At 55.7% G+C, this 24519-nt stretch overlaps 1 protein-coding gene across 2 annotated transcripts in view; it reads right to left on the bottom strand.

Moving 5' to 3' along the window:
- Positions 1-14962: 14962 nt before the first annotated feature.
- Positions 14963-24519, bottom strand: part of WIPI2 (WD repeat domain, phosphoinositide interacting 2) — a 31385-nt gene continuing 21828 nt past the window's right edge. For both annotated transcript variants that reach the window (XM_060032511.1, XM_060032510.1), the window contains 7 exons: positions 24362-24454; positions 21249-21319; positions 19476-19583; positions 18487-18651; positions 17329-17436; positions 16384-16514; positions 14963-15562 (listed from right to left, as the gene is read on the bottom strand). In XM_060032511.1, the coding sequence (XP_059888494.1) occupies positions 15450-15562; positions 16384-16514; positions 17329-17436; positions 18487-18651; positions 19476-19583; positions 21249-21319; positions 24362-24454 (789 nt within the window). In that variant the 3' untranslated portion in view covers positions 14963-15449. The remainder of the gene's footprint in view (positions 15563-16383; positions 16515-17328; positions 17437-18486; positions 18652-19475; positions 19584-21248; positions 21320-24361; positions 24455-24519) is intronic.

The raw sequence follows: 24519 nt of genomic DNA on the forward strand, positions 1-24519 counted from the left end.
CGGTCCAGTGGTTAAGACTCTGCGCTTCCACTGCAGGGGACGGGGATTCGACCCCCGGTTGGGGACTAAGATCCCACGTGCCGTGTGGCGAGGCCAAAACAAAAACCAAAAAAACCCAAAAACTCTGGGGTGGGTTCTGACGAGCCCTCCGGGCGGCTCTGGTTCATACTCACCTTCTGAGGCCAGTCTGGGCGGGGGGATCCCACAGAGGGAAGGAGAAATGCAACCAACAGCCTCCCCCGGCACACTGTCTTGGGTCAGGAAGCTTTGTGGGAAAGGAAAGTAACGCTTACCGAAAGCTGAGGGCCGAGGGCTGGACCAGGTGCTTTCAGTAAATTATTTCGCCTAATGGATGAGCTGTAGGTGTGAAGGACTACTACGCTCACCTGTGGGGAAACCAACGCCATGGGGTTAATAACCTGCGCAGCAACCTATGGGAGGGGTTTGAATAGCGTCCCGCCCAAACCCATGTCCATCTGGAGCCTGAGTTTATTTGGAAAGAGGGTCATTGCAGATGTAATTAATTAAGGCTCTTGAGAAGGATCGTGATGGATTTAGGGCCGGCCTTCTACCCAGTGGCCAGTGTGCTCAGCAGAAGAGGAGAGGACACAGACACACACAGAGGAGCCATGTGAGGAGGGAGGCGGAGGCTGGAGGGGCGTGGCCACAGCCAAGGGACGCGGGGCCGGCAGAAGCTGGAAGAGACAGGCTCCTCCCCTAGAGCCTTTGAGGGAGCGTGGCCCTGTCGACACCCTGACTTTGGACGGCCGGCCTCCAGAACTGCTAGAGAATAAACGTCTGTGGTGCTTGGTTAAGGCCACCCTGTGATGCCAACCCAGCTGGCAAGCGGTCCAGCTGGGATTTGAACCCGGGTTCGCCGCATCGGAATAGACACGAGTCCTGGGCTCCTAAGAAAGGAGATGGCTGCCTCCTTGGTACTTCGTGCAAAGTCCCCCTCATTCTCCAAACAGCCCAGGGCCCCCACTGGGCACGGTCCCTCAGGGCACAGGCCCGGTTGCCCAGGGTTGGGGGCTGCCTAGGGCCCATCTGGGCCCGTCTTTATTGGCAGGGACCCAGCCTGGACAGAGGGGCAGGGAGGCTCGGGACACGTTTGGTTTTTCTTTGCAATGCAGACGAAGGTCTGGGTTCCCTGTGACTGCCATGCTTTCTGCCACAGGCCACGTGCTGTGGCCGGTGGGCTGTTAGGTGGTGCTTCAGGGAATGATGGAGAGGACATGTTTTCCGATCCCGCCTCTGGCCTGACTGAATGGGAACTTCTGGGAGCTCTGGGTGCTGTCGCTGGCCTGGACCCAGACAGCAGCCACGGCAGGGAAGCCCCCAGGCCCCGGCGTGCTCAAGCAGCCAGCCCTCCTGGCCCGACAAGGTTCCGCCCGCGCTGTCTTTGGCAGATTCAGAGCACAGATCAGCGGCCCTGCTCTGCCTGGCTCTAGGACAGCCCTCTCCAAGCGGAACCAAGCAGGGAAATGCATCCCTGCCGTTCTTCATTCTTTTTTAAAAATTTATTTATTTAATTTATTTATTATTTTTGGCTGTGTTGGGTCTTCATTGCCGCCGCGGGCTTTCTCCAGTTGCGGTGAGCGGGGGCTACTCATCATTGCGGTGCGCGGGCTTCTCATTGTGGTGGCTTCTCTTGTTGCAGAGCACGGGCTCTAGGCGCACGGGCTGCAGTAGTTGCAGCACGCAGGCTCAGTAGTTGTGGCTCGCGGGCTCTAGAGTGAAGGCTCAGTAGTTGTGGCGCACAGGCTTAGTTGCTCTGCGACACGTGGGATCTTCCTGGACCAGGGATCGAACCCGTCTGCCCTGCATTGGCAGGCGGGTACTTAACCACGGTGCCACCAGGGAAGTACCTTTTTCTCTCTTTTTAAGAAGAGCTTTATTGAGATGGAATTCACACACCATGCAATTTGGTGGGTTTTTTTGGCATATTCACAGATATCGGCAACCCTCACCAGTTGATTTTAGAGCATTTTTATCATCGCAAAAAGAACCCCCTCCCTTTAGCTGTCAAGCCCATCTCCCTGCTCCTAGGAAACCACGGGTGTACCTTCTGTCTCTGTGGATCCGCCCCTTCTGGACTTTTCCTATAAATGGGATCACACAGCACGTGGCCTCTGTGTCTGGCTTCTTTCACTTTGTAGCGTTTTCAAGGTTCATCCACGCTGTCAGCACGGCCCGCCTTTTGATGGCTGAATGATACCCCTGGCTGCGGATGGACTGCATCTTGTTGTCCGATCATCACTGACGCCCCGCTGGGCCACTCACTGTCCTCCTCCCTCCCCCTCCATCCTCCCACGGCACCAGAGGCCGGCCTGAACTTCATCCTGGCGAGGCTCAGGCCACACCTGACTTTTCTGGCTCCTTTTTGACATTTACGTATCTGAGCCTAACAAGGCTCTGCTTTCCTGCAGGGAACATTATTATGGAAGAAACACGCAGTGGAAACAGAAAGGGGAGGAACTGAGCATCTGTGGGGAGCTGGCTGGCAGGGCCGTGGACCAGCCACGGTGACCTCGAGTTTGGTCTCTAGAGTCGTACTGAGCACTGGCTGGTCTCCACTAGGATGAAAACGTAATCGAATCACCGTTTATTCAACTATTATCTCTCTATATGGGTGTCCCCAGGCTCAGAAAAGTCAAGGGGAGCTAAATATGGAAATAATGCGAAGAAACACAAATCAGGTGTGGTCCCTGATGATTTGCTATTAAACAGAGTGAGACCACAGGGCATGGGGGTGGGGCACCCATGGGGGTCAAGTGTCTCCTATTTTCTCAATAAGGACGGTTCAGCCCAAACAGAAGATGCAGAAAATTCCCAGGGTTCCCGGGCAGTGACTGCGTTCAAAATAAAACAAACAACCCTGGTCAGAAAAGAGGAGAGAGGGCACTGGATAAGGCCGGGCTTTGAAAGGCAATGAGGAAAGCAAGTTCAGAGTTTGCCTGAGCAAACGGACGTGAGAATTTATAGGCAAATTGAGCTCATTGGGTTCCATATGGCAGATTATACGACTTTCCTGAAAAGCCCAAGAGAAAAATGTACTTAGGTGTCATTTTCCAAATTTATCCTCTGAGATAGCATGGCTGTGTCTGCAAAACCCAACAAAACCCTTTTAATTCCTTTCATCCACTCTCGGAACCTATCGAATATTTACGGACCGTAAAGGAAATAGCCTGTTCTTGAGGAAATTGCGGGCTGCAAGGGAAGCAGCAGGGTGCAGGGCGGGAGGCCTGAAGCGGGACTGGAGGAAAAAGACAGCAAACATGTCCCCACAACCGGCCATTAGCCCTGAGGCTGCTAAGGGGACCCGCCTGACTTTGGGGACATTGACCAGGTGATGGAGGAGGTGGCCTGCCGGCTTGCACGTCCAACTGCCCACGGCCACACGGCTACTGAGAGCCCAGACCAGAGTCCCAGTGGCTGGGATACCACACACACAAACGCACACGTGTGCAGACGGACACGCACGGCTACCCACTGCGTGTCCCAAATTCTCCTACGTTCAGTCCTAACCCCAAGCAGGTGGGACTCTGGGAGGTGATTAGGTCACGTGGGCAGAGCCCTCATGACGGGATTAGTGCCCCTAACGAAAGAGACCCCAGGGAGCTCCCCACCCCCTCCGCTGCGTGAGGACACAGTGAGAACCAGGACGAGGGTCCTCGCCAGACACGGAGCCCCCGCGCCTTCCAGCCTCCAGAACTGTGAGTAGTGAACGGCTGTTTCTGAGCTGCCCGGTGTCTGGTATTGTTTTAACAGCAGCCTGAACGGACTGACCCACAGACACGCACATGTGCACGCACATGTGACTCACACACACACTACACACATACACACAGGTGCACAAACACATCCCTCACACACTTTAATCACGTACATCAGACACACATCACACGTGTGCACACACACCACGCACACGTGCACCACAACGCACACGGGCACGATCGTGCACACACCCGGCATCACTCACACGAGTCCCACACACGTGCGTGCACACTCGTGGTTTCGGACTCCTCACCCCTGCTCTGCGGCCCCAAACCTCTGAACACCCTGTGCGCCCACCACAGAGAAGGCATCGTTTCCAGGCCTTGGTGTCCAACCCACATGTCCTTTGTCAGAGAGCACATTCCAGTTTGGGGGGGCTGGAAAAATAAGACCCCCACTACTAATGCAGGGAGAACATGGGGTCGCTGCAGAGCTGAACGGTAATTTAGAGAAATCAACTTATAAAGGGACCTCTCCGTGGAAGGAAACACACCACGATGTCAGCCCAGAGTTACCCGGGGGGATTGGAGGCGACCTTGATCCTCCTGACGGCATCCCTATGTTTCCAGAATGTTCCATGTTGAGCCTCTACGTTTATAGTCAGGAAATGGTTACTGAAGTTTATGTTTGAACCAGGGATCAGCTGAAATGTGCTTGTCTTCAACCAAGACGACCCCTCGTGGTCCTTGTGAATCTGTCCCTACGTGGCCCTCCTGCCCCAAGTGTTCAGTTGCGAACCTGCTTCAAATCAGGAGGCGGGCTGGAGAGGCACAGTGCTCCGGGACGCCAAGACCAGCACAAGCCAATCACGGTGGTCCGGAGGCAAACTTCCCCGGTGGAGGTGGACGGACCGGGAGTCAGAGCCCTTAGAAGCCCTCACGGTGGCTTCCCTGGTGGCGCAGTGGTTAAGAATCCGCTTGCCAATGCAGGGGACACGGGTTCAAGCCCTGGTCCGGGAAGATCCCACATGCCTCCGAGCAACTAAGCCCGTGTGCCACAACTACTGAGCCTGCGCTTAGAGCCTGTGAGCCACAACTACTGAACCCGTGTGCCCGCGCACCTAGAGCCCATGCACTGCAACAAGAGAAGCCACCGCAATGAGAAGCCCATGCATCGCAACAAAGAGCAGCCCCTGTTCGTGGCAACTAGAGAAAGCCCACGCGCAGCAACGAAGACCCAACACAGCCAAAAATTAAATAAACAAAATAATAAATAAATTTAAAAAATAAATTAAAAAAAAAAAGAAAAAAACTCTCACGGCCTCAGATCTTGTCTAGTCCAGATGTCATGGACTGAACCGTGTCCCCTTCCTGCAAACTCGCACGTCGAAGCCCTAACCCCCATGTGGTAGTATTTGGACGTGGGGCCCTCAGGGTCAATCAGGTTCAGATCAGGTCAGGAGCGGGGGCCCTGGTCTGAGGCGATTAGTGCCCTTATTAGAGGAAGCAGACACCAGAGATCTCTCTCTTTGCCATGTGAGAACGTAATGAAGAGGCTGGTCTGCGAGCCAGAGTCCTCCCCAGCAACTGAGTCGGTGGGCACCTTGATCTTGGACTCCCAGCTTGTGAGAATAAATGTCTGTTGTTTAAGCCACCCCTGTCTGTGGTACCCTGTTGTGACAGCCTGAGCTAAGACAGCCCATAGAGTGAGTCATGCCCACCAGGGGTCACCCAGCCCTGCTTCACCTACCAGCGACGGGGCCTCACTGTCTCGCCAACACTGGCTGTTCATGATGCTGTGGAACCGCCATCTCTTTCTAGTTCTGAAAAGCTTTCATTGCCCCGGAAGGAAATCCGTGCCCACCAGCAGTCGCTCCCCACCCTCACCGCCCCCCCCAGGCCCTGGCAACCTGATGCCTGTCTCTGGGGGTTTCCTATAAACGGAATCACACGATATTCAGTCTTTGTGTCCGGCTCCTCTCACTAGCATCGTGTTTCCGAGGTCTTTTTTTATGGCTGAATAATATTCTATCGTGTGGATGTACCACCTTCTGCTTACCCATCCATCCGCCTGTGGACATGTGGGCTGTTTCACTTTTGGAACATTGTGAATAACGCTCCCGAAACCGTTCGCGTACGACCACCTGAGTACCGGTTTCCAGTGCTCTGGGTACACGCGCACGCGTGGGATCGCTGGGTTGTGTGATCCTGCGTTGTGCGTGTTGAGGAACCTCCAGACTTTCCATGGTGGGGGCCCTGCCTGGCGCTGCCCCCAGCCCTGCACGAGGGGTCCCGTTTCTCTGCCTCCTGGCCAGCACTGTCACCGTCACTGGTTTTGATGACCACCCTATCCCAACATGTATGCAGTGGTTGTTTTTAAACAGGTCAAATTATCAGGATTCCAGAACTGATGAGAACAACTATGGCTTACTGAACCTCTTCCCGCCAGCTGGGTGACGGGGGAGCCTCACCCTCCTGGGACAGCCCTTGGGGTCTCTGACGGGAGGGTGCAGACGCCTCTCGGCTGCGTTCACCTTTCCGGCCAAGTTCCGGTTCCCTCATCACCTTCCGGGCTTGCGTTCCCATGCGAGGGTGGCCCGTCCGCACACAGGTATGACCAGCCGGGCAGCTCAGCCCCTCACTAGGTGGCTGGCACGGCTGAGTCACGCGCTGCCCTGCTGGGTTTCTCCAGGGTCTCGGCTAGCATGCCTGCGACCACACTTGGGGATGCCGGCCCAGGACCCAGTCGGTCACAGGCTTCCTAGGGACCCCAGCTCACGCTCTCTGCTGCCACCAGGCCCAGGAAATCATGTCCCAGGAGTACCACTCTGCTCTAGCCTCCACCCAGCCCCAGGCTCCCAGCCTCCCCGCAAGGCCGACTGAAGGACAGACTCAGGACAGAGGCGACCACGAAGCAGGGCCGCAGAGCCACTTTCCTGGTCCCCGGGGGCACTGAGGCCCCTTCCCACCAGCAATGACATCTCCCTTCCACTTCCCCGGCCCCAGGGATCCTTCTCCTGCCATGGGCTGTGGGCCGTGGTGACCAGTTGGAAGGCTGACGGGCCTCTTCCCTCCCCGTCCCCGCATCAATCCTGCCAGTGGGACAGGAGGAGGGAGGAGGGAGGCCCCACACAGGCCTCTGAGTGCCCATCGCTGCCTCTCAGGGGCTAAATGGGGAGAGTGGAGGGTCTTCCAGGGAGAACCAGCCCCCCGAGGCAGACACCTGCTGCCTTTGGGGAGGGTGGGATTGGGTTCTGCCCTGGGCGGTGGGGTGAAGGGAAGCAGGGCTGGCAGGGAAGGAGAAGTGGTGCCCAGAGGAGGCCTGGCCTTAAGACCGGATCAGCAACGCCACCTGGCACTTATGGCTGTGTGTCCTCACACAGGTTGCTCAACCTCTCTGAGTCTGTTCCCACATCAGGGACAGCAATGCCTCCCACTCGCGACAGCTGAACGAGGAAACATACCTAGTGCCAGCAAGTGTGCTGCACACAGTAGGTGCTCAGTAAGTGGAGGCTGGTGTCATCGGGGTGTCACCGGTTGGTCCCTTCCATCCACGCTCAGTCCAGGGTCTTGCTGGGGTGGTCGGGGCAGTGGCTCTGCGAAGGGCAGGGCGGGTCCTGGGTCTCACAGCCGGGCTGGGCTGCAGGGGCCTCTGCGTTCAGGGTGGGGCAGCCCACACCCCCAGCCCAGGCTGTCTGGGGAGCTCCTGACTGCGGGCCTGGGGGCCCGCCCGCCTGCCAGCTGGGTTGACTCAGCTTCGAGGCGCACGCACGTGAGCCCCTGGCCCCCGGACGGCTCTCCGCGTTCCCATCCTCTCTGTGCTCCTGGGGCAGGTGGGGCTGGTCATCAGATCAGCCCTGAAGCAGGTGGGTGGAGACGCCCACACCCAGATTCCTCACAAGGAGGCCAAATTCTCATGGGCCTCTGGGATAGAAATGATCCAACCATCATGTCAAACACGGCGTCATCATCTCCCCCAGGAGCCTGGTGGCTTTTACAGATTTAGGAACATTTCCTCCACCCCCGCCAAGCCCTCCCTCTATGTGTGGGACCCCAGAACCTGGGAACTCATCCCGCCTGCTGGAGATGGGAGCGAGGGGGCTGATCGCACACTCCGATCATGGGCAAAAGGAGCAGGAACTAACCTACGCTAACCAGAACTGAGCTGTGTAAAAGAAAATGAACCAGGAGAGACTCCCCACACCCCTCGAGCAATGGGACTTGGAACAAAGCAAAGTTTCTCCCCTCAACGGGCGAGGCCCCGGCTTGCCCTGCGACAGGTCACACCTCAAGAGCTGGCAGGATGGAATGGAGCTTCCCAGGATGCATCTGCTCATGGAACCCAAGATGTAAATGACCACCGAGCTGGCGAGAAGCCAGGATGCAGGGCTGGCGTCAGCCTCCGTGTGACCAAGCTGTCTCCTGGGGGCAGCACAGGGCTGGCTGGGAGGGGGAGCCTGGACCTCGGCCACGCTGGGGCCTCACCCTGGGAGAGATCACCCTGGCTGCGGGTCCCCAGGGGGTGGGTAAGCTGGGCTGGGGGCAGACGGCAGAGGCTCTGCATCCTGTAAGGGGCTCAGGGAAGCCCGAGTGGGTGGGGAGTGGGGAGAGTGCCTCAACCAAGGCTCTGGCCTCCTTCTCCAGACACCGCACCCCACTTTCCCAGGGTGCCCGGCCCCCCAGAACAGCAGCAGGGGAGCAGCAGTGATGGAGCCCCAGAGGGAGGCCCCCTGCAGGGGACACTTCACACAGCATTTCCTGGGGGGTTTGCACAGGGCAGGGGGTGTGCCGTCTGCCGCCAGTCTGAGGTCACAGCAGCCAGCTATGGTGACAATTGGAAGTGTCCTCCTTCATCTGAAGATCTGGGACCCACGCACCACGTTGCATTTTTAAGTGGCAACAGATCAGGTCCTCTCTTGGGAAGGGCACACCTCTCTTGTGAGGGCCGCCACAAGCTTCCACGTGGCCCCTGCCAGCTGCAGGGACAAGGGCGGGGGCGGGGCAACAGCCAGCGGAATGAAGTGACCCTCTCTCAGCCCCACCGGGGAGGGGAGAGCCGCCCTCAGGAGCACAGTGATGCCCAGGTGGCAAGGAGAACAAAGCCGGGCACCTCCCGTGTCTCCCACTGTGAGTTCTCCCAACCAGGCACCCCGCCCAGTGCGCCACCCCAGGCAGCCCCACAGATGGGCCACCCCGTGTCCCGCAGCCTGGGGGCCGAGAGGAGGAGGAAGGTGGCGAGGCGGCCTCCCCCTGCGCGTCTCGCTTCTCGTGTTGGGATCTGCGCCGCGGAGGATGTAAGGGCACGCGGCTGGGAGACAGCATCGGGCCCAGCCTCACCGAGGGGCTGGGGGTCCACGGGGTGCCAGGGGCGGTGGCTTCTGTTGCAGCCGCTGCCAAGAGGAAAAGCCTTACCCTGAATTCCAAGGAAGTGCCCTTAACTGTAGCCTAACTGTGAACCAGAAGATTTTCATAGTTTCAAATATATTCACACTTTTTATTTGGAAAAGAGCACAGCGACCGCAGAACTAGGGAACTCTGCACACTGCCCTCGCAGGTGAACGGAGCGGGCCGAGGGGGGAACTGCGAGGCTGCGGGACCCCTAAACACACGGGGGCACAGCCGAGCCCCAAACACGCAGGATAAGGACACGCGTTTCTCCTGTGATGCTGCCCGGGCCTGGCGGAAGGGAAGGGACGCAGAAGCAGGTTCCCTTGGAAAGCACAGGTGGCGGGGACCTGCCCACAGCAGCATCGCTCCTTTTGCTTCCCGCACTGGCTGTTTCCCCCAAGAGGTCACAGCCTCCAGATCCCCGCGCCCTCGCCGAACCCAGCTGGTGACAACGCCCACCTGTCCTCGCACCACCTCCCGGGAGGCCACGCAATGAGCGCGATGAGCGAGAACGAGGTGGGAGAAGACGGTGACCAGCATCACCCGGGGCTGCACATGGGCGGAAGCGCGGCTGTTTGAGAGCCGTCCGGTTGTTATTCCCCGTTGCCGCAGGGACAGCGGTGATGACACGGGCAGGGGACCTGCCAAGGGCTTCTGGTTTAAAACTCACTTGATTTTACTGAAGGGCTTGTTCTAGAGCTCTGTCTCTGAAAAGCTGGTTTGAACAGAGCATCCCAAGGGCACCATCTCAAAAGACGGTGGTTGGAGTTTATAACACCCTCTGCTTAGGACGCACTTCGCCTTGTTATGCCAAGTGCTCTATTCCCTACAGGCCCAGCTCCCAGCCGTGTGCAGATGGCAGTGTGACCCCCCCCACCAGCCCGAGCCCGCGGGGATGAGGCGCTAACTCCATCGGGGAAGGTGGACAGTGGGGGCAACGGGACCTCCTCCAGGGAGGAAAAGGGCGCCCTTCTCCCCCCACGCCCCCGTCATCCGCCTTCACACTCACTTGAGGAAAACACCTGGCTGTTCTAAAGGAACTCGGGTACCTCGTTGTGTTTCGCCTCTAAAAAACGTAATTTAATACAGTAGGAAGAAAATCACAAATGCTCTCCCTTCGACAGGAACCAAAATCAGCACATGAGGAAATCAGGAAAGACTCATGGAGTCTCGTAAGAAGTAGAAGGCTGCCCCAGGTGTCTCCTCCGAGAGGATGGCGGCCACGAGGGGGCCGGCCTCAAAGATCTCAGGCACGGACGCAACTCCAGCAGCTACGAGCAGCTGGCCTTTCAACCTCCCCGGCTGGTGTGACTCATGCCTTATTCAGTAGCACAGACACAACACGTTTCTTGGTTTTGATATAAAAGGAATGGATTCTCCAACCCGGAGGGAGATTTGTGACACAGCAATTCCGTGACAGAAGGATCTGCTCCAGGGACTTCCCTGGTGGTCCAGTGGTCAGGACTCCGCGCTTCCACTGCCAGGGCCCGGGCTCAATCCCTGGTCGGGGAACTAAGCTCCTGCAAGCCACACAGCACGGCCACAATAAAAAAAAAAAGGATGTACTCCTAAAGGAAGCCACCAAACCAGCCCTTTTAATCAGAACAGACGTGAGCAGAGCGGGTTCATCTTGTCTCCGCCCCATCACTCACAGGCTAATGATCTCCACCAACAGTCACGCTGCCTCAGGGACACCAGGAGCACATACCTGCTTAATCCCACCGTCCTGTGAGACTCGGGTTTTTTCTTCTCATCTTTCAGATAAGGCCAAGAATTCCAGTAGAAAGAAGCGTATAACCTATTTCGCAAAGGACGAAAATCAATTCTGGACGCACAGCTTTGTAAGATCTCAGCTGGGCTGCAGGATCCTGCTGTTTCGCTATAATATTCTAAGTAGAGTGACAGTGCATTTAAATATGGTACAAATGAGCCGTATGGCCTGTGAGCAGGCAATGAATCGATGAAAACAACCAACACAGGTTTTTTTTTTTTTGAAAGCCAAGAATGACAGTCAAGTCGTTCTTGCCTTTTTTAAAAAAAATATTTATTTATTTATTTATTTGGTCGCACCGGGTCTTAGTTGCGGCATGCGAACTCTTAGTTATGGCATGCATGTGGGATCTAAAGTTTCCTGAGCAGGGATTGAACCCGGTCCCCCTGCATTGGGAGCGCGGGGTCTTAACCACTGTGCCACCAGGGGAGTCCTAGGTTTTAATTTCTTAATGCAGTTATAAAATGCTACCAGCATTAATGGGGCTTCTGGTCCAATGTGGTATGAAATGTTACCAGTAAGCACAACCACGGCGTAGACACGTACAATCACACACATACAAACACACCCCGCCCTCCCCCCATACATACTGGCAGTGCATACGACAGGCTCCCGATAAGGGAAACGTAAGAAGGAATAATTAAATTACGTCTCAGTAAAGAAGGAAAATACAGGGCTGAGGAATCAAAACAGTCTCTTTAAACTCGGAGCTTCAAAAAGATTTAATTCTCCCAAATTAAAGACTTTTCTGGTCAGATACCTTAGGGAAGGCTAAGGGCTGGTCACGCCTCCAAATCCAATGTTTTTTGTGCTTCACAAAATCCACAGAATAAAAAGGTACAACACGGGCCAAGGATTTTGACCTGGGTAAGAACTAAAATACACAGCAGTGAAATCTGTCTGCTTGGCTATTAGCAATCATTACACATTTTCAGTAAGAAATAAGTTACTCACGAAGAGAATCCTGTGTAAAGCGTCCCCCCAAACCAAATGCCAATGGCTTGCGTGCACTTTGTTTTCACATTTCTGACACCAAACCCAAGCCCAAGTTTTCAGCCCACCCACCTGGAGTTTAAGAATGATTAAGTACACTTGTAAAATAACGTATTTGGATTCTCAGCTGTGCTAGCTACGGTTTCACATGGACATTTAAAACCAGAGATCCCGTCATTCCCTGCATGCAAAAGAGGACCTACAGAGATTTTTTGGGGGGGTTGGGGGACAAACACCACCCCCGAGCATGGCTCACGGGCAGCCCCGCGCCAGCGCATCACTGGAACAGCAGCTGCTGGCTGGCAACAGGCCGGGAAGATGACCCCATTGCTGGCCGTCCTGTGCTCCTTTGCTAAGCAGGGACCTGGGCACTTCTCGTCTTTTCAGCACGTGGTCACTGTTGGCCGTGGGGGAGACGAGATTCTCTCTCTTCTCTCCTCCCCAAATGAACCCGTGAACAGGCAGAACTCGGTCGCCCACTCCTGGGCTGCGAGCCCTGACAGAGGGCAGGGCTGGACGCTCCAGGCGACACCAGGAAGGCAGGAGTTCATGTCCTGTCTCGGCCGGAAGGGGGTTGTGCTGGGACGAGAGCGCAGGCCCCAGGGCCTGGTGGTGAACCGTAGCCACATGGGTGGTGCTGGCGTCCGAGACTTGGCAAGTCTCCAGACCGATGCCCATGTCCACCCACTGCTCTGGGCGTCAGGGGATGAAAGGGAACCACACAGAACCTGGTGTGCGGAAGTGGTTTATACCGATTCCCACCGGCTTTGTGCTCAGGAACCAGAGCTGAAGGAAAACGATGCGTTCAGTTCCGTAAGACGGGTTTCTGTTTCAATGCTGGCTGGGCGCCCACTTCGAGTTACACGTCGCGAGAGCCGTGAGGCAGGGACGGCTCCCGCTGTCCAGTCCAGAGCCCGAGGCTCCAGGTGCCACCGCCAGCAGTGGTAGAATCGGGGGCTGAATTCAGTCCTTACCTCCAGGTTCAAGCTGCCGCTTGGCCCCATCATTTAGAAAGTACAAAAGAGCTGGTCCCGATGCACGCCAAGTCCATCAAGTTTCCCGGCAGTGACAAGTAATCTTAAGTTTGGAAAACTATGACATAAAAAATTAACATTGGTGTGTAGTTTGGGGGTTCAGCCACCCAGGACACGTGTTCTGCTGGGTCTGGCTGAGTCCCCCCTCGTCCTGGCAGAGTCCTGCTGTCGACCAGTCAGCGGCCTCTGGCCTTCCTGTCCAAGTCTCCTGCAGGGGCCTCAGGCCGGTGACGCTGGGACTCAGACCCACGTGGAGCAGAGGAAGGGATATGCTTGGGCAACGGAAAAGGCAAAGGGAAGTGCAGGGGCGCTCACCCCTCCAGAGGCTGGTCAGCAAACACCCACCCATCCTTTCAGTTCTTCTCAACCAAGAATCCTCGGACCCCCTCTCGGCGGCGCGCAGGTCACAGTGACCCGGGCGAGCAAAGAGCTCTCATGTCCGAGAAGACAGTGCCTGGGCCAGCTGGGCCCCACGGCGGGGGGAACTGACGCTGACCCCGTCTGCTGGGATGACTGACCCCAAAGAACGACGAAACCACGTGCCTTTCACAAGAGAAACCTGGCGAAGCAGATCTGATTCCCCCAATCACCCCAAGCGTGGAGTCGACCAGCAGGGCCGGGACCAGTTGACAGGGAGGCTGCTCTCTTCCTGGGCAACACAGCAGCCACGGACACCCCGACACTAAGGAGCTGGACGCCGAGCCTGCTTCAAGAGACAGAGAGGGAGGGAGCTCCAGGCACGGCCGGGTGGACGGGGCCGCCGGGCCCCTCTGTCCTCGCTCAGGGCTCAGCAGGGGCCCAGGTACCAGACCCATCGCCGGGGCTTCCTGTTTTGTCAGGGATCCAGGATAGATGCACAGAGGCTCTGGGGGAAAGCTGACTGTGTTCCCACCTTCTCCTCTAACGTAGCACTTCACATGGCTGCCACAACGAGCGTTGCTGCAGATTTCTGCTGCGGTCACATGCGCCCCGGGCACCCCGCCACCGGGCCAACCACTCGACAACAGCCTGACGCTCGGGGACTGACCTCGGAGCTGGGCACTGGACGGGGGCAGTCAGTTTGACAACTGCTTCCCCGTCACGAGCCACTCGACCGCCACAACCCAGGTACACACACAACCCGGAACAGACACCGCAGACCCTTCCTCTGTTCAAAGAGGGAAGGCAGACACTGTCGCTTTTCCGCTTCCAGCCTTAACCATCACCGTCCCCAAAACGCCAGAACCCACTTTTATGCCGCCAACTCCTCTTAAAATCCCTCAAAACTTTAACTACTACGTGTCTTGGTTTGGAATGCAGAGTTCGAGGTATTTGAGGTTGTTTAAATTCTATGAGAATGAGAAGGGAAGCCAGGCAAACACTGAGCTTGTGACCACAATCTCTCATCACTTTTGCTGATCAATTTTGAAGACGAAAACAGATAGGCCCAGGTCACCCTGTAAGCAAGATGTCTCCAGCCAGCTTCCTCTCACCTCCTCCTGACACAGGTAGGAAGGACCCCCCCCCAGACAATGGAGCTCGAGCTAAGAGCACAATTCAGGTGCCTATCACATTTGAATTCTGTGCTTTATGGGCAAAGAAGCAGCTACAAATGTTCCTTAAAAAAACAAACACAAAAACACACACATGGGGCTTCCCTGGTGGCGCAGTGGTTGAGAGTCCACCTGCCGATGCAGGGGACACGGGTTCGTGCCCCGGTCTGGGAGGATCCCACATGCCATGGAGCGGCTAGGCCCGTGAGCCATGGCCGCTGAGGCTGCGCGTCCGGAGACTGTGCTCCGCTACGGGAGAGGCCACAACAGTGAGAGGCCCGCGTACCGCAAAAAAAAAAACAAAACAAAAAAACACACACACAGTTGTCCAACAGGAAGATCACAGCAAAGACCAGATGATTTACCTACGTGGCCTTCCCTCACTCTGTTGCTCCTTGGCGGTCTTTCAAGCTCACGTGCTATCAGAGAAAAAGGTTTTCAATGTTGGGAAGAACCTCTCTCTTCTAACACCCACGTGGAAAACAAGACCAGAAACAAAAATCCACCGCAGAAGAAACCCCAGAAAAATCCAATTTGGAAAGAATTTAATTAACAAAATAAAACGGGGAAAACGGTCCCGGAGGGGCTCTAGGGAGAGGGGACCCCCTCCAGGTCGCCACCCGGCCCCGCCGGACCCGCTCCGGTCGCTGCTGCCTTCTCGGGGCCGCTCCTCAGTCTGTACAGATTGAAAACCCAAACGCCTGCAGGTGGTTAGGAAGTGGCTCTCCCAGGCTGGATCGGCACATTAATACATGCAAAGCAAGGCGGTTTCAAGGGCTTCACCAAACAGTTAATTTTGGCAAAATGAGAAAACCAACAAAAAGCTGAAATTCATAAGCAGGATTAAAAGCCACTGAAGTGAAACCAATGTATTTCTCGACAGTAGGGAGCGAGACTACAGCTACAATCTTTTTTTCCTCTTGAAGTCTCTGCCATTCTCTCCCCCAACTCAGGTCAAAGTTCATAGCAGCATGACGCAAAGTCCTCTGTCAGCCAGCGTTCTCACAGGTCACGGTCAGTCTGTCCGGAGGATCATGGGAGGCTGCTCGCTGTCGTCCTCCAGCCGCAGGGCGCGGGCCTCGTCCTCCAGGCCTGCGCCGCCCACCGCGCCCAGCTCGTCTGCGTAGGCTGCGGAGAGAGCGGGCGCTTCAGGCCAGGCCACGGGCGGGAGACCTCGAGGCCACACCCGAGGCGGGACCTGGGCCAGTGGGGAGCTCAGAGCCCACGGGGCTTGGAATTCTTGCCTCTCCCCTGACCAGCAAGCTCCCTACAGCCTCAGGCACCTCAAGAGGAAGTCGCTGACCTTCCAAGACCCACGAAGGCCAGAAAGGAGCGGGCATGGTAACAGGGCCCTGGTGCACAGGCTGCAAACCAGCCTTGGTGAGCGGGGGGACGCTGAGGACAGCGACAGGGACACAGCCTCCCCTAACCGTAAGAGGCCTTCATCTCTAAGAGTAAAACAGTGAGCAAGGACGTCGCAGCGTGAGCAACCACAGCACCATCCGGGTGAGGTCCCGGTGGGCCTGGGGAGAGACGGCTCACAGGGCGCCCCGGTCTCCGCTGTGCGTGTCTGCCCAAGGGCCTCCCCGCTCCGTCCTGCCCGCCTCCCAGCAGGGCCTGCCTGCTGAGTGATTCCGCAGCCGGGAGGGTAAGGACTGAGGGTGCAGGGCAGCTTTTCAGCTGAGGGGCGGCAAGCAGGGAACAATCCATGTGCACCCAAAACCACGAGGACTGCCGCTTCTTCAAAGATGGAGAAAACGAACTCAGCCTCGCGAGGCCTTGACAACCGCACTTTATAACAGCTGGCCTGTCTCAGCGCCCCTGCCCCCGCCCCTGCCCTGTCCCCGTGGCAAGAGGCAGGCGGGCAGCCCTGGTGAGAGCGAGAGCAGGAAGCACGAGACCCACGGGCCTGGCCTGATCTGCCTTCCAGGCCCGTCCGCAGCCCTTACCCAGTGCCGTTGGGGACGAAGGCACGTGAGGAGCCTTGGCCACGGCCGTGCTGTACGTCTGCGTCACCAAGGGGCAGTCGTGGGACGTGGAGTCTAGGATCTCGTTGGTCGTCTCCATGCTGCCGTCCAACCTGGAAGGGGAGAGAAAAAATGACAGCAGGGACAGTCAGGGGCACGAGGACAACACAGCCCGTGGGCCAGCTGGGATGGACCTGCGGCCACAAGGCAAAGGCCCCTCGCGGGAGGAACACGCATGCGCTCGTCACACTGCGCTGACCGTGGAGTGACCCCCGCGAGTCTGTTCACGGGCATTTGTACACGCTGAGTCTGATGAAAAAAGCTGTACCTAGGAAGGCAATCTCATCGCATTTTTAAAGACTGAACATAAACAGAATACACTATGGAAAAAACAAAATCACCCCCACGTTCACCCTGACTGTAAGGGTATTACGGTATCACTGTTTAAGAAAAAAAGCAAAAACAGAAAATCCAACTGCACTACCTTCCAACTGACTCATATTAATTCCTTCTTTTCAAAGAGAAAAGCTGCATCTCAGTGAGACAGCAGGCTCTCAGAGAACGTGCCCTGCGTTGTGGACGCACCCTGGGGCCATCCCTGCTGTGCGCAGTGCTGAGCTGCATCCCTAGTGGACCCGGTTCCAAGGAAGAGGCCCACAGGCCCCTCCACAGGGAGGACAGTGCGCACCGGCCGCTCCTGTCTCTGCCTGGCTACTGAGCCGGAAACGGGCAGAGGCGTGGAGAGCGGGCTCCGTACCCCCATGGAATTCCGTCTGGCAGAGCGAAGCTCCCACGCAGCACAGGCGGCTGCGCTGGGACACGTCCCTTTGCATCCCCGGCTTCTGGGGAAATGAGCAAACCCCCAACAGGCGCCCAGCAGCAGCCTGACCACTTGGAGGAGGTGTGGCCGCGGTGTAGCCAACTCACTTGTGCTGCTTCATCAAGGTGCACTCTCCTCCCTCCTGGGGGTCCAGGTTGTACATGTATAAGTACCCGTCCGAGGCTCCCACCAGCAATCGGGGAATCTTCTGGATTCTAGTGAGAATAAAAAGCAACCGAATTCTAAGCCTGAAACTTTCACAAAGTTCTCATTAAACTAGCAGCTTTTAGCCTGGCCGGGGAAGAACCCCCCTGCCCCAAACGAGCAGATTTAGTTTCATGAACTCAACATACTGTCCACGTGTAAGAGAATAAGGATCGCTTCTGCTGTGCTACCTGAGGCCGTAACACCAAGGCCAGGGGGAACTTGGTGTGAATAAACACTGAGGCCCACAGGAGAACAGGTGGAAACAAAATCAGTTTCGTGGTTTCTGTGATTACTAACGGTAGATATTTTCATAAACATTTCAACGATGCAAAGTGGATAAAAACGATGTAGAAGAATGTTTCTGAGATCCATGGAATCGTGCAGATGTGCTCTCACTGAATTTTCAAGACAATCTTTTTTTTTTTTTTTTTTTTGCGGTACGCGGGCCTCTCACTGTTGTGGCCTCTCCCGTTGCGGAGCACAGGCTCCGGACGCACAGGCTCAGCGGCCATGGCTCATGGGCCCAGCCGCTTCGCGGCATGTGGGATCCTCCCGGACCGGGGCACGAACCCGTGTCCCCTGCATCGGCAGGCGGACTCTCAACCACTGCGCCACCAGGGAAGCCCCAGTCTTTTCTTGCGTGGCTGTACTGGGACTATCACAGTGAGGCTCAGAGAGGCCCTGTGCGGCCTGCAGCTGACTCGGCTACACGAGGGCCTTGAACCTCGTGAGGCGCTGGCGCTGGAGGACCAAGGGTTAAATACCGGCGCTCTCACGTGGTCTTGACCTAATGATGTTTTTCTAAACATTCTCAACAAGAACAGAAAGAGGAAGATGTGAGGCTCAGACACCGCAGAGACAGCACCAGGGTCCACAAACAGCACAGGCCCACCTCACGATCCCCCCCCGCTCCTGTGACTCTTGCCTAAATCCAAGGTCTAGGTTTGCAGGTTATCCTGGCGCCACACCGCCACAGTCCCCGGCGCCCCGCGACCTGGCTCCCAGCTGCATGCGCGGGGGATGGGGGTGGGCCCAGAGGCGGCGCCCGCTCTACTCACGTGGCCAGCGCACAGATGTTCTTGTGGCCACAGAAAGGCAGGCGGACTGTGGCAAAGGCTCTGCCCTGGTTGAACATTTCTGTCACTTGGGAGGGCAAGTAGCTGGTGGACGCCATGAGCACCTTCCCGAAGTAGCCGGTCCAGGTGGTGGGCTCCTCCTGAGGCCTGGAAGGAGGAAACGCTGTCAGGCATACAAGGCTGGGCCCTTCACTGAGAACGACCACGTCCCAGTCTCACCGAGGCAAGGATCAACCCCCAAACTCAAGAGAAATTTCCCAGACTTCAGGGAAGAGGGGGCACAGGAAGCGATGACCTCTCGGGACCCTGGGGACATTACAGAGCGTGTCCTCCGAGGGGCCCTGAGGCCCCTCCCTAGTGGCCACCTTAGATGATGGCAAACGATTAACTCCCTGCTCTGTAGCCTATGTGAGGACACGAGGGCCAAATCCAGAGTCCCCCGCCCCAATCTTTCTAACGGGGAGTCTCCAAAAACCTCAGCCACACAAACCCCAGCTGCCACTTTCCCGTAGCCCATCTCTGCTGTTATTCACCGTGTATGTATGCTTGTAAGTCATCCCAAACGTTCCTTAGGGTAAGACACACTATAAACAAACAAGACTGATCCTACTGCACGGTCATCAAGTGTAAGAGAAAAGGTAAGGACCACACCCGCTGCCGTGCACGCCCACTGCAGCAATACGTAATTCAAACCAACCGCTTCACAAATGGAAACAGCCTCTGTGCAGCAGGGGGGCAAGCAGCCCTCCCAGGGCAGCCCTCTCAGAAGGGCTGTGGGAAGAGGCGCTGAGGGGACCGCCCTCGGGGCCTCACGGGCCGCCCACCATGCATTCCATACTCCACCTGCCCCGCTGCTGAGCCCGGACGTGGCGCTGCTCAACCCGGAGCCAGCAGGACAGCGCTCACGTGTCCACCCAGTCGGCGGACGAACTGCTCTGCGTTACCTGAACAAATGCACCTCTGAGACTCACTTTTCTTTCACAGTCTCGAGCTTGAAGATGTGCACAGTCTCCGTGTTGCTGGAGGTGGACAGAAACACGCCGTCCGTGCTGAAGGCCAGGGAGCAGATGCTCACACACCTGGGGCGAGGGAGGCCCGAGTCACACTGTTTTCTGGGCACAGAGTGCAACCAGCAGTGCCCCCGGGGACTGCACGAAAGTCACAGCGAAGGAAGGGCCCCGTGACAGGCACATGTGGGGCTACTGGTATCTTTCTTATTCCTTTCTAGTCACCCCCTCAAAACATGTGTTCAAGGAAGCAGAATGTCTGAAAGGTGACATCAAGTACGAGTAACCCTTTAATAGATCCTTATGTGGTTAACTCTTTGAGATTTCACGTACCTAAGGGAATCAGGACTTCACTAAACCATTTTTAGCTGAATGAGGCTGGCTTTACAGCACTAAGCTTAGTAAAAGAACCCAATAATTGAGATATAGCAACTCTTAACACGGAAGAGGGTAAACTGGCAACATTGATAATGTTTAAAAGCAAACTTTCGATAAACTTAAGACTCTACAGTTTACCTGTTAAAATCCCAAAGCCACCAAACAAACCTACATTTCCTCGTAACCCTAGAAATGCAAGATGTATTCAGCCCTGTCAACAGTCAAGGGCTTTACTCAATTCAATACATATTTACGAGAGCTCACGACGCACCCGGCGTTGTGCTAAGGCTCAGGATATGATTTTTGCCTCAGTGGAGCCCGGAGGGAGGTGTGAGCAGGAACTCAATTCACCGCAAGCAAGGGACTGAGAAGTTTAGTGGAAGGTGCTACAGGAGCTCGGAGGGAAATGCTATTTCCGCGGGAGGTCGGGAAAGGCCTCCCCAGGGACACTCAACAGACCCAGAGGTTAAGGAGTCGGCAGGTAACAGCCATGACCTCCATGGAGACAGAGGTTCCTCTCCTGAGGAGCTGGGAGCGACGGGGAAGGGAAACCAACCACAGCTGGAAAGGAAGGATGCTGGGAGGCCTTGAAATCCAAGGCCTTTCGGGGTCTGGAGCCAATCCCAGGGGCAAGAAGACGACCCTGAGAGGCTCCAAACAGCTCCCACGATACTCCCATCTTCAAAGAACGACAGGCGGGGCTCAAGTCTGAAGGATAGAGCCCAGGGACAAGAGCAGAGCCCAAGGCGAGCGCGAGGCTGGATGGTGACCCGGGTGGGGCCGCACGGGGAGAGGCCGGCCCTGCTGTGTGTGGCACTGAAGGCCAAGCATCGCCAGTGGGAGGGACCCGGAGAAGGGTGTTCCCCGGTCTGAGGAGACCGGTACTACAGATGGGGAAGCGGACGGAGCGCCGTGCGGTGACTGTGGCTTGGTGTTTCTTTAGAAAGAAGGAAACTACTATAAGGGCCAAAGCTATCTGCCGGAGTGCTGGGGAGCCGGGGGCGCTGGTTACAGGTTTCCGAGCAGAGCCTGAGGGGAGGAGAGCTGCTGACCAGGTCAGGAGCCCCCGGCTGCACTCGCCCCGCCCGCCTGGGCGAGCTCATCCTTCCACAACCCCGGGCCATCCGGCCACCGCTCTGCGTTCGGGGGGAATCACGGACAAACAAAACCCAGTTTGCTCTGATAAAAATGTCCCTCTAACCTCCCACAACAAGACTTCCAAACCCCACCTGACCACTCAGCTGGGCTGAAGCGGCTGGTCACTGAATTGGGATCCCAGTGTTTGAGTTTCCATGAGAGCATGAAAGTGAAATCTGAGCTGAAGCTCCAGAATCCGTTTTGGAGCTTTACGCACTTTACCTCTTCACTCCTCTCCGGAACTCGAAGAGTTTTTGTCCTTCTGGAATGGAAAATACCCTAATCACGGTCCCCTGTGATAGGGAAAGAAGGAAAGAAAAAGGAATTTTAGCTGGGTAGCATCAGGTTTGTATTTCCTGCACATCAGACCTTAGTGGACGGAGTGATGACAGCTGCCCTGGGCCAGGGGGCCTCGGGGGCCCCTGCACCCCCTTCACACTTGACAGGCCCTCACCAGAGCACGCCCTGCTCCACTGTTCACGTGATAATATGACGTCAACCCACTTTAACTCACTACTTCTTCTAAACACTAAGGGCCTTGAAGTCAAAGCTGGAATACAATAGTTCTATTTTCCCTAAGCCATCTGAGGTTTAAACTATTAAAAATCCACCCTGGGAATTCCCTGGCAGTCCAGCAGTTAAGACTCAGAGCTTTCACTGACGTGGACCTGAGTTCGAGCCCTGGTCAGGGAACTAAGATCCCACAAGCTGCGTGGTGTGGCCAAAAAACCCCCCCAAAAACAAAAAAAACAAAAATACCCTTAAGCATTACTTGGAGGCCCCTCTTTTTTTTTTTTTTTTTTTTTGCGGTACGCGGGCCTCTCACTGTTGTGGCCTCTCCCGTTGCGGAGCACAGCCTCTGGACGCGCAGGCTCAGCGGCCATGGCTCACGGGCCCAGCCGCTCTGCGGCACATGGGATCCTCCCGGACCGGGGCACGAACCCGCGTCCCCTGCATCGGCAGGCGGACTCTCAACCACTGCGCCACCAGGGAAGCCCGGAGGCCCCTCTTTTAAGTGGAGCCACTGATCAAGCGCTGATTAGCAACTGAATACCTGGAAATGTTACTTAATTGCCTAAAAAGGAATGAAGCCAAACTTACAAAATGGAAGACCTACACCAAGAAAAGGTCTACAACCAGGACAGAAGAAAATCTGACTAAACGGGGAGCTGCAGCACGTCACATCGGGCAGGGGAATGAAATGCTGTTAACATGCAGATCTCCCCACCCCTCCCCCCAAATTCCCAGGGCTTGTGTGGATGCGGGGCAGGACCTGGGCATCTGGGTGAGTTGGTGAGACAGGACAGCCAAGTACGTGAAAATGAGTGGTACTTTCAACATCTAAATATTAAAAGGAAACTACAAGCTACAGTAACAGACTAACACAGAGACAGTCTGACAGAGCAGAATGGAAACACCTTAAAACAGGCAGCATCTCGAATCTCTGGGGTAGGAGAGTTGTTAGACGTTTAACCTCATACTGTACAAACTTAGAAGGTTCGAGCTGTTAAATTTAAGAAGCACTGAGATTACCTGACATGTTTATAAACAGGAAAACAAAAACCCCAACCTATGACCAACCCAAATGTACAGCATCAGGAACTGTTAAATAAACTGTGGTAAATTCATATAACAGGACGCTGCGCAGCCACCAGAGACCACACCGGAGATAAAATGAGCCCCTTTTGGAAAATATTAATAAGGACAATGATTCTCTGGACAGAAGGACGCCAAGTTTGTACTTTTGGTTATCCAAAAATAACCATGGCAAAGGTTTTGTCCTTTGCAGCCTAAACTTTTAGATTTAGATATGTTCTTAACGGCATACCTACTGTGTAAGACTAATTAAGAGCTGGGGGTCACAGCCTGTGCAGTTCCTCGAAAACAGGATTAAGCCACACTCCTCGGCGAAGCCCCAGCACCTAGTACACAGCAGTGCCGAGAAGGCCACTGGTGGTCTAAGGTCACAAACTGCAATTTGTGAAATTAAGCGTTTGCTCTTTAAATCCCAGAAAAAAAATGTTCTATTTTTACTAGCCTTGAAATCCCATGAAGTGCTTTAAGGCCTCTTAATACCTAATAAAAGGTCATAAAGATTAAGACTGATTAATCAAGGGATAACAGAGTTTCGTGGCTGTCGTGATCCTCCCAGGGGAGAAGAAAAGGACAAGGTGACGCTGTGATTACCCAGCACAGTGTTCAGAACAGTCAGGCTTGGAGTCCAGTTCCTTTGTCGCTGCCCAGCTGGGTGACCCTGGACCGACGACTTAACCTCTCTGAGCCCTCAATATGAAGTAGGGAAAGGTTTACCTTACCAAGGGGGTCAATGAGGTAAATGAACATCAAGGGTCTAGTGAGCGGCCCATAAACAGTAGCATCGTTATCACAGAAAGTGGGTGTGAGGGTCCAGACCCACGCGGGAAAGGTAGAGAAGCGAGCCGACGTTTATGTACCTCATGTGGGTGGCTGGTTCCAGGGGAGAGGTGACTAGGAGGGGGCTCCTTTAGGTGTTCAGTGAGAAAGCATCAAAGTAAACTAGGCAGTGGGCACTGAGAAGAGAGCAATGAGCCAGGAGAACGTCGAGCAGGCAGAGAAGGGAGAAGACACAGCAGCTGAGCTGGGAGAGGACAAGGGCCCACCAGGGTCACGGGGCCAAGAGAAGGGGGCACACGGAAGGGATGCCCAAGCCGTTTTGTCCTCCGTGCAGGGAGCTTAAAAAGGGCCACGTCCCCTTACCCCAAAATCCTTCTCACTGGAAACTCATGTTAATGTTTAGAGGTGACCATGAAAAGTTTATACGTAAGACTTACATACTCTATCTATATTCAAATTACTACTACAGGGCTTCCCTGGTGGCGCAGTGGTTGAGAGTCCGCCTGCCAATGCAGGGGACGCGGGTTCGTGCCCCGGTCTGGGAAGATCCCACATGCCGCGGAGCGGCTGGGCCCGTGAGCCATGGCCGCTGAGCCTGCGCGTCCGGAGCCTGTGCTCCGCAACGGGAGAGGCCACAGCAGTGAGAGGCCCGTGTACCGCAAAAAAAAAAAAAAAAAATTACTACTATAAATATATATTAATACAGCTGAAATACTGGAAACACTAAACCATCCCAGAAGGATGGCTAAGTAAATGACAGCTGAACACGTACAGCCGTGACACGTGCTCCACCGAGGCGAGTGTGGCCGTGGAGCCCTGCCTTGTCTCTCCCCGCACCCGCCCTCCAGGCCGTGGACTGTGCCTGGATGTGAGCTAGCTGGTACAAAACTGCTTTGCTGGTTAGCAGACTAACTGTGTGAACAGAGGTGACCCAGTTTTCCACAGGGCTGCAGCAGCCTTACCTTCTCGGAAGCAGTGGCGAGCTTGGTTCCGCTGGCGTCGAAGGCCAGTGCGGCTAAAGGGCTGTCGTGAGCCGGGATCATGTTTGCAGCTCTCTGGAAGGAAGGGTAAAGAGACACCATGACTACCGTGCCCTGCGCTGCCCACCGGCTGTTACTAC

The sequence above is a fragment of the Delphinus delphis genome, chromosome 15 (assembly GCF_949987515.2).
Source record: "Delphinus delphis chromosome 15, mDelDel1.2, whole genome shotgun sequence".
NCBI classification, from domain to species: domain Eukaryota; kingdom Metazoa; phylum Chordata; class Mammalia; order Artiodactyla; family Delphinidae; genus Delphinus; species Delphinus delphis.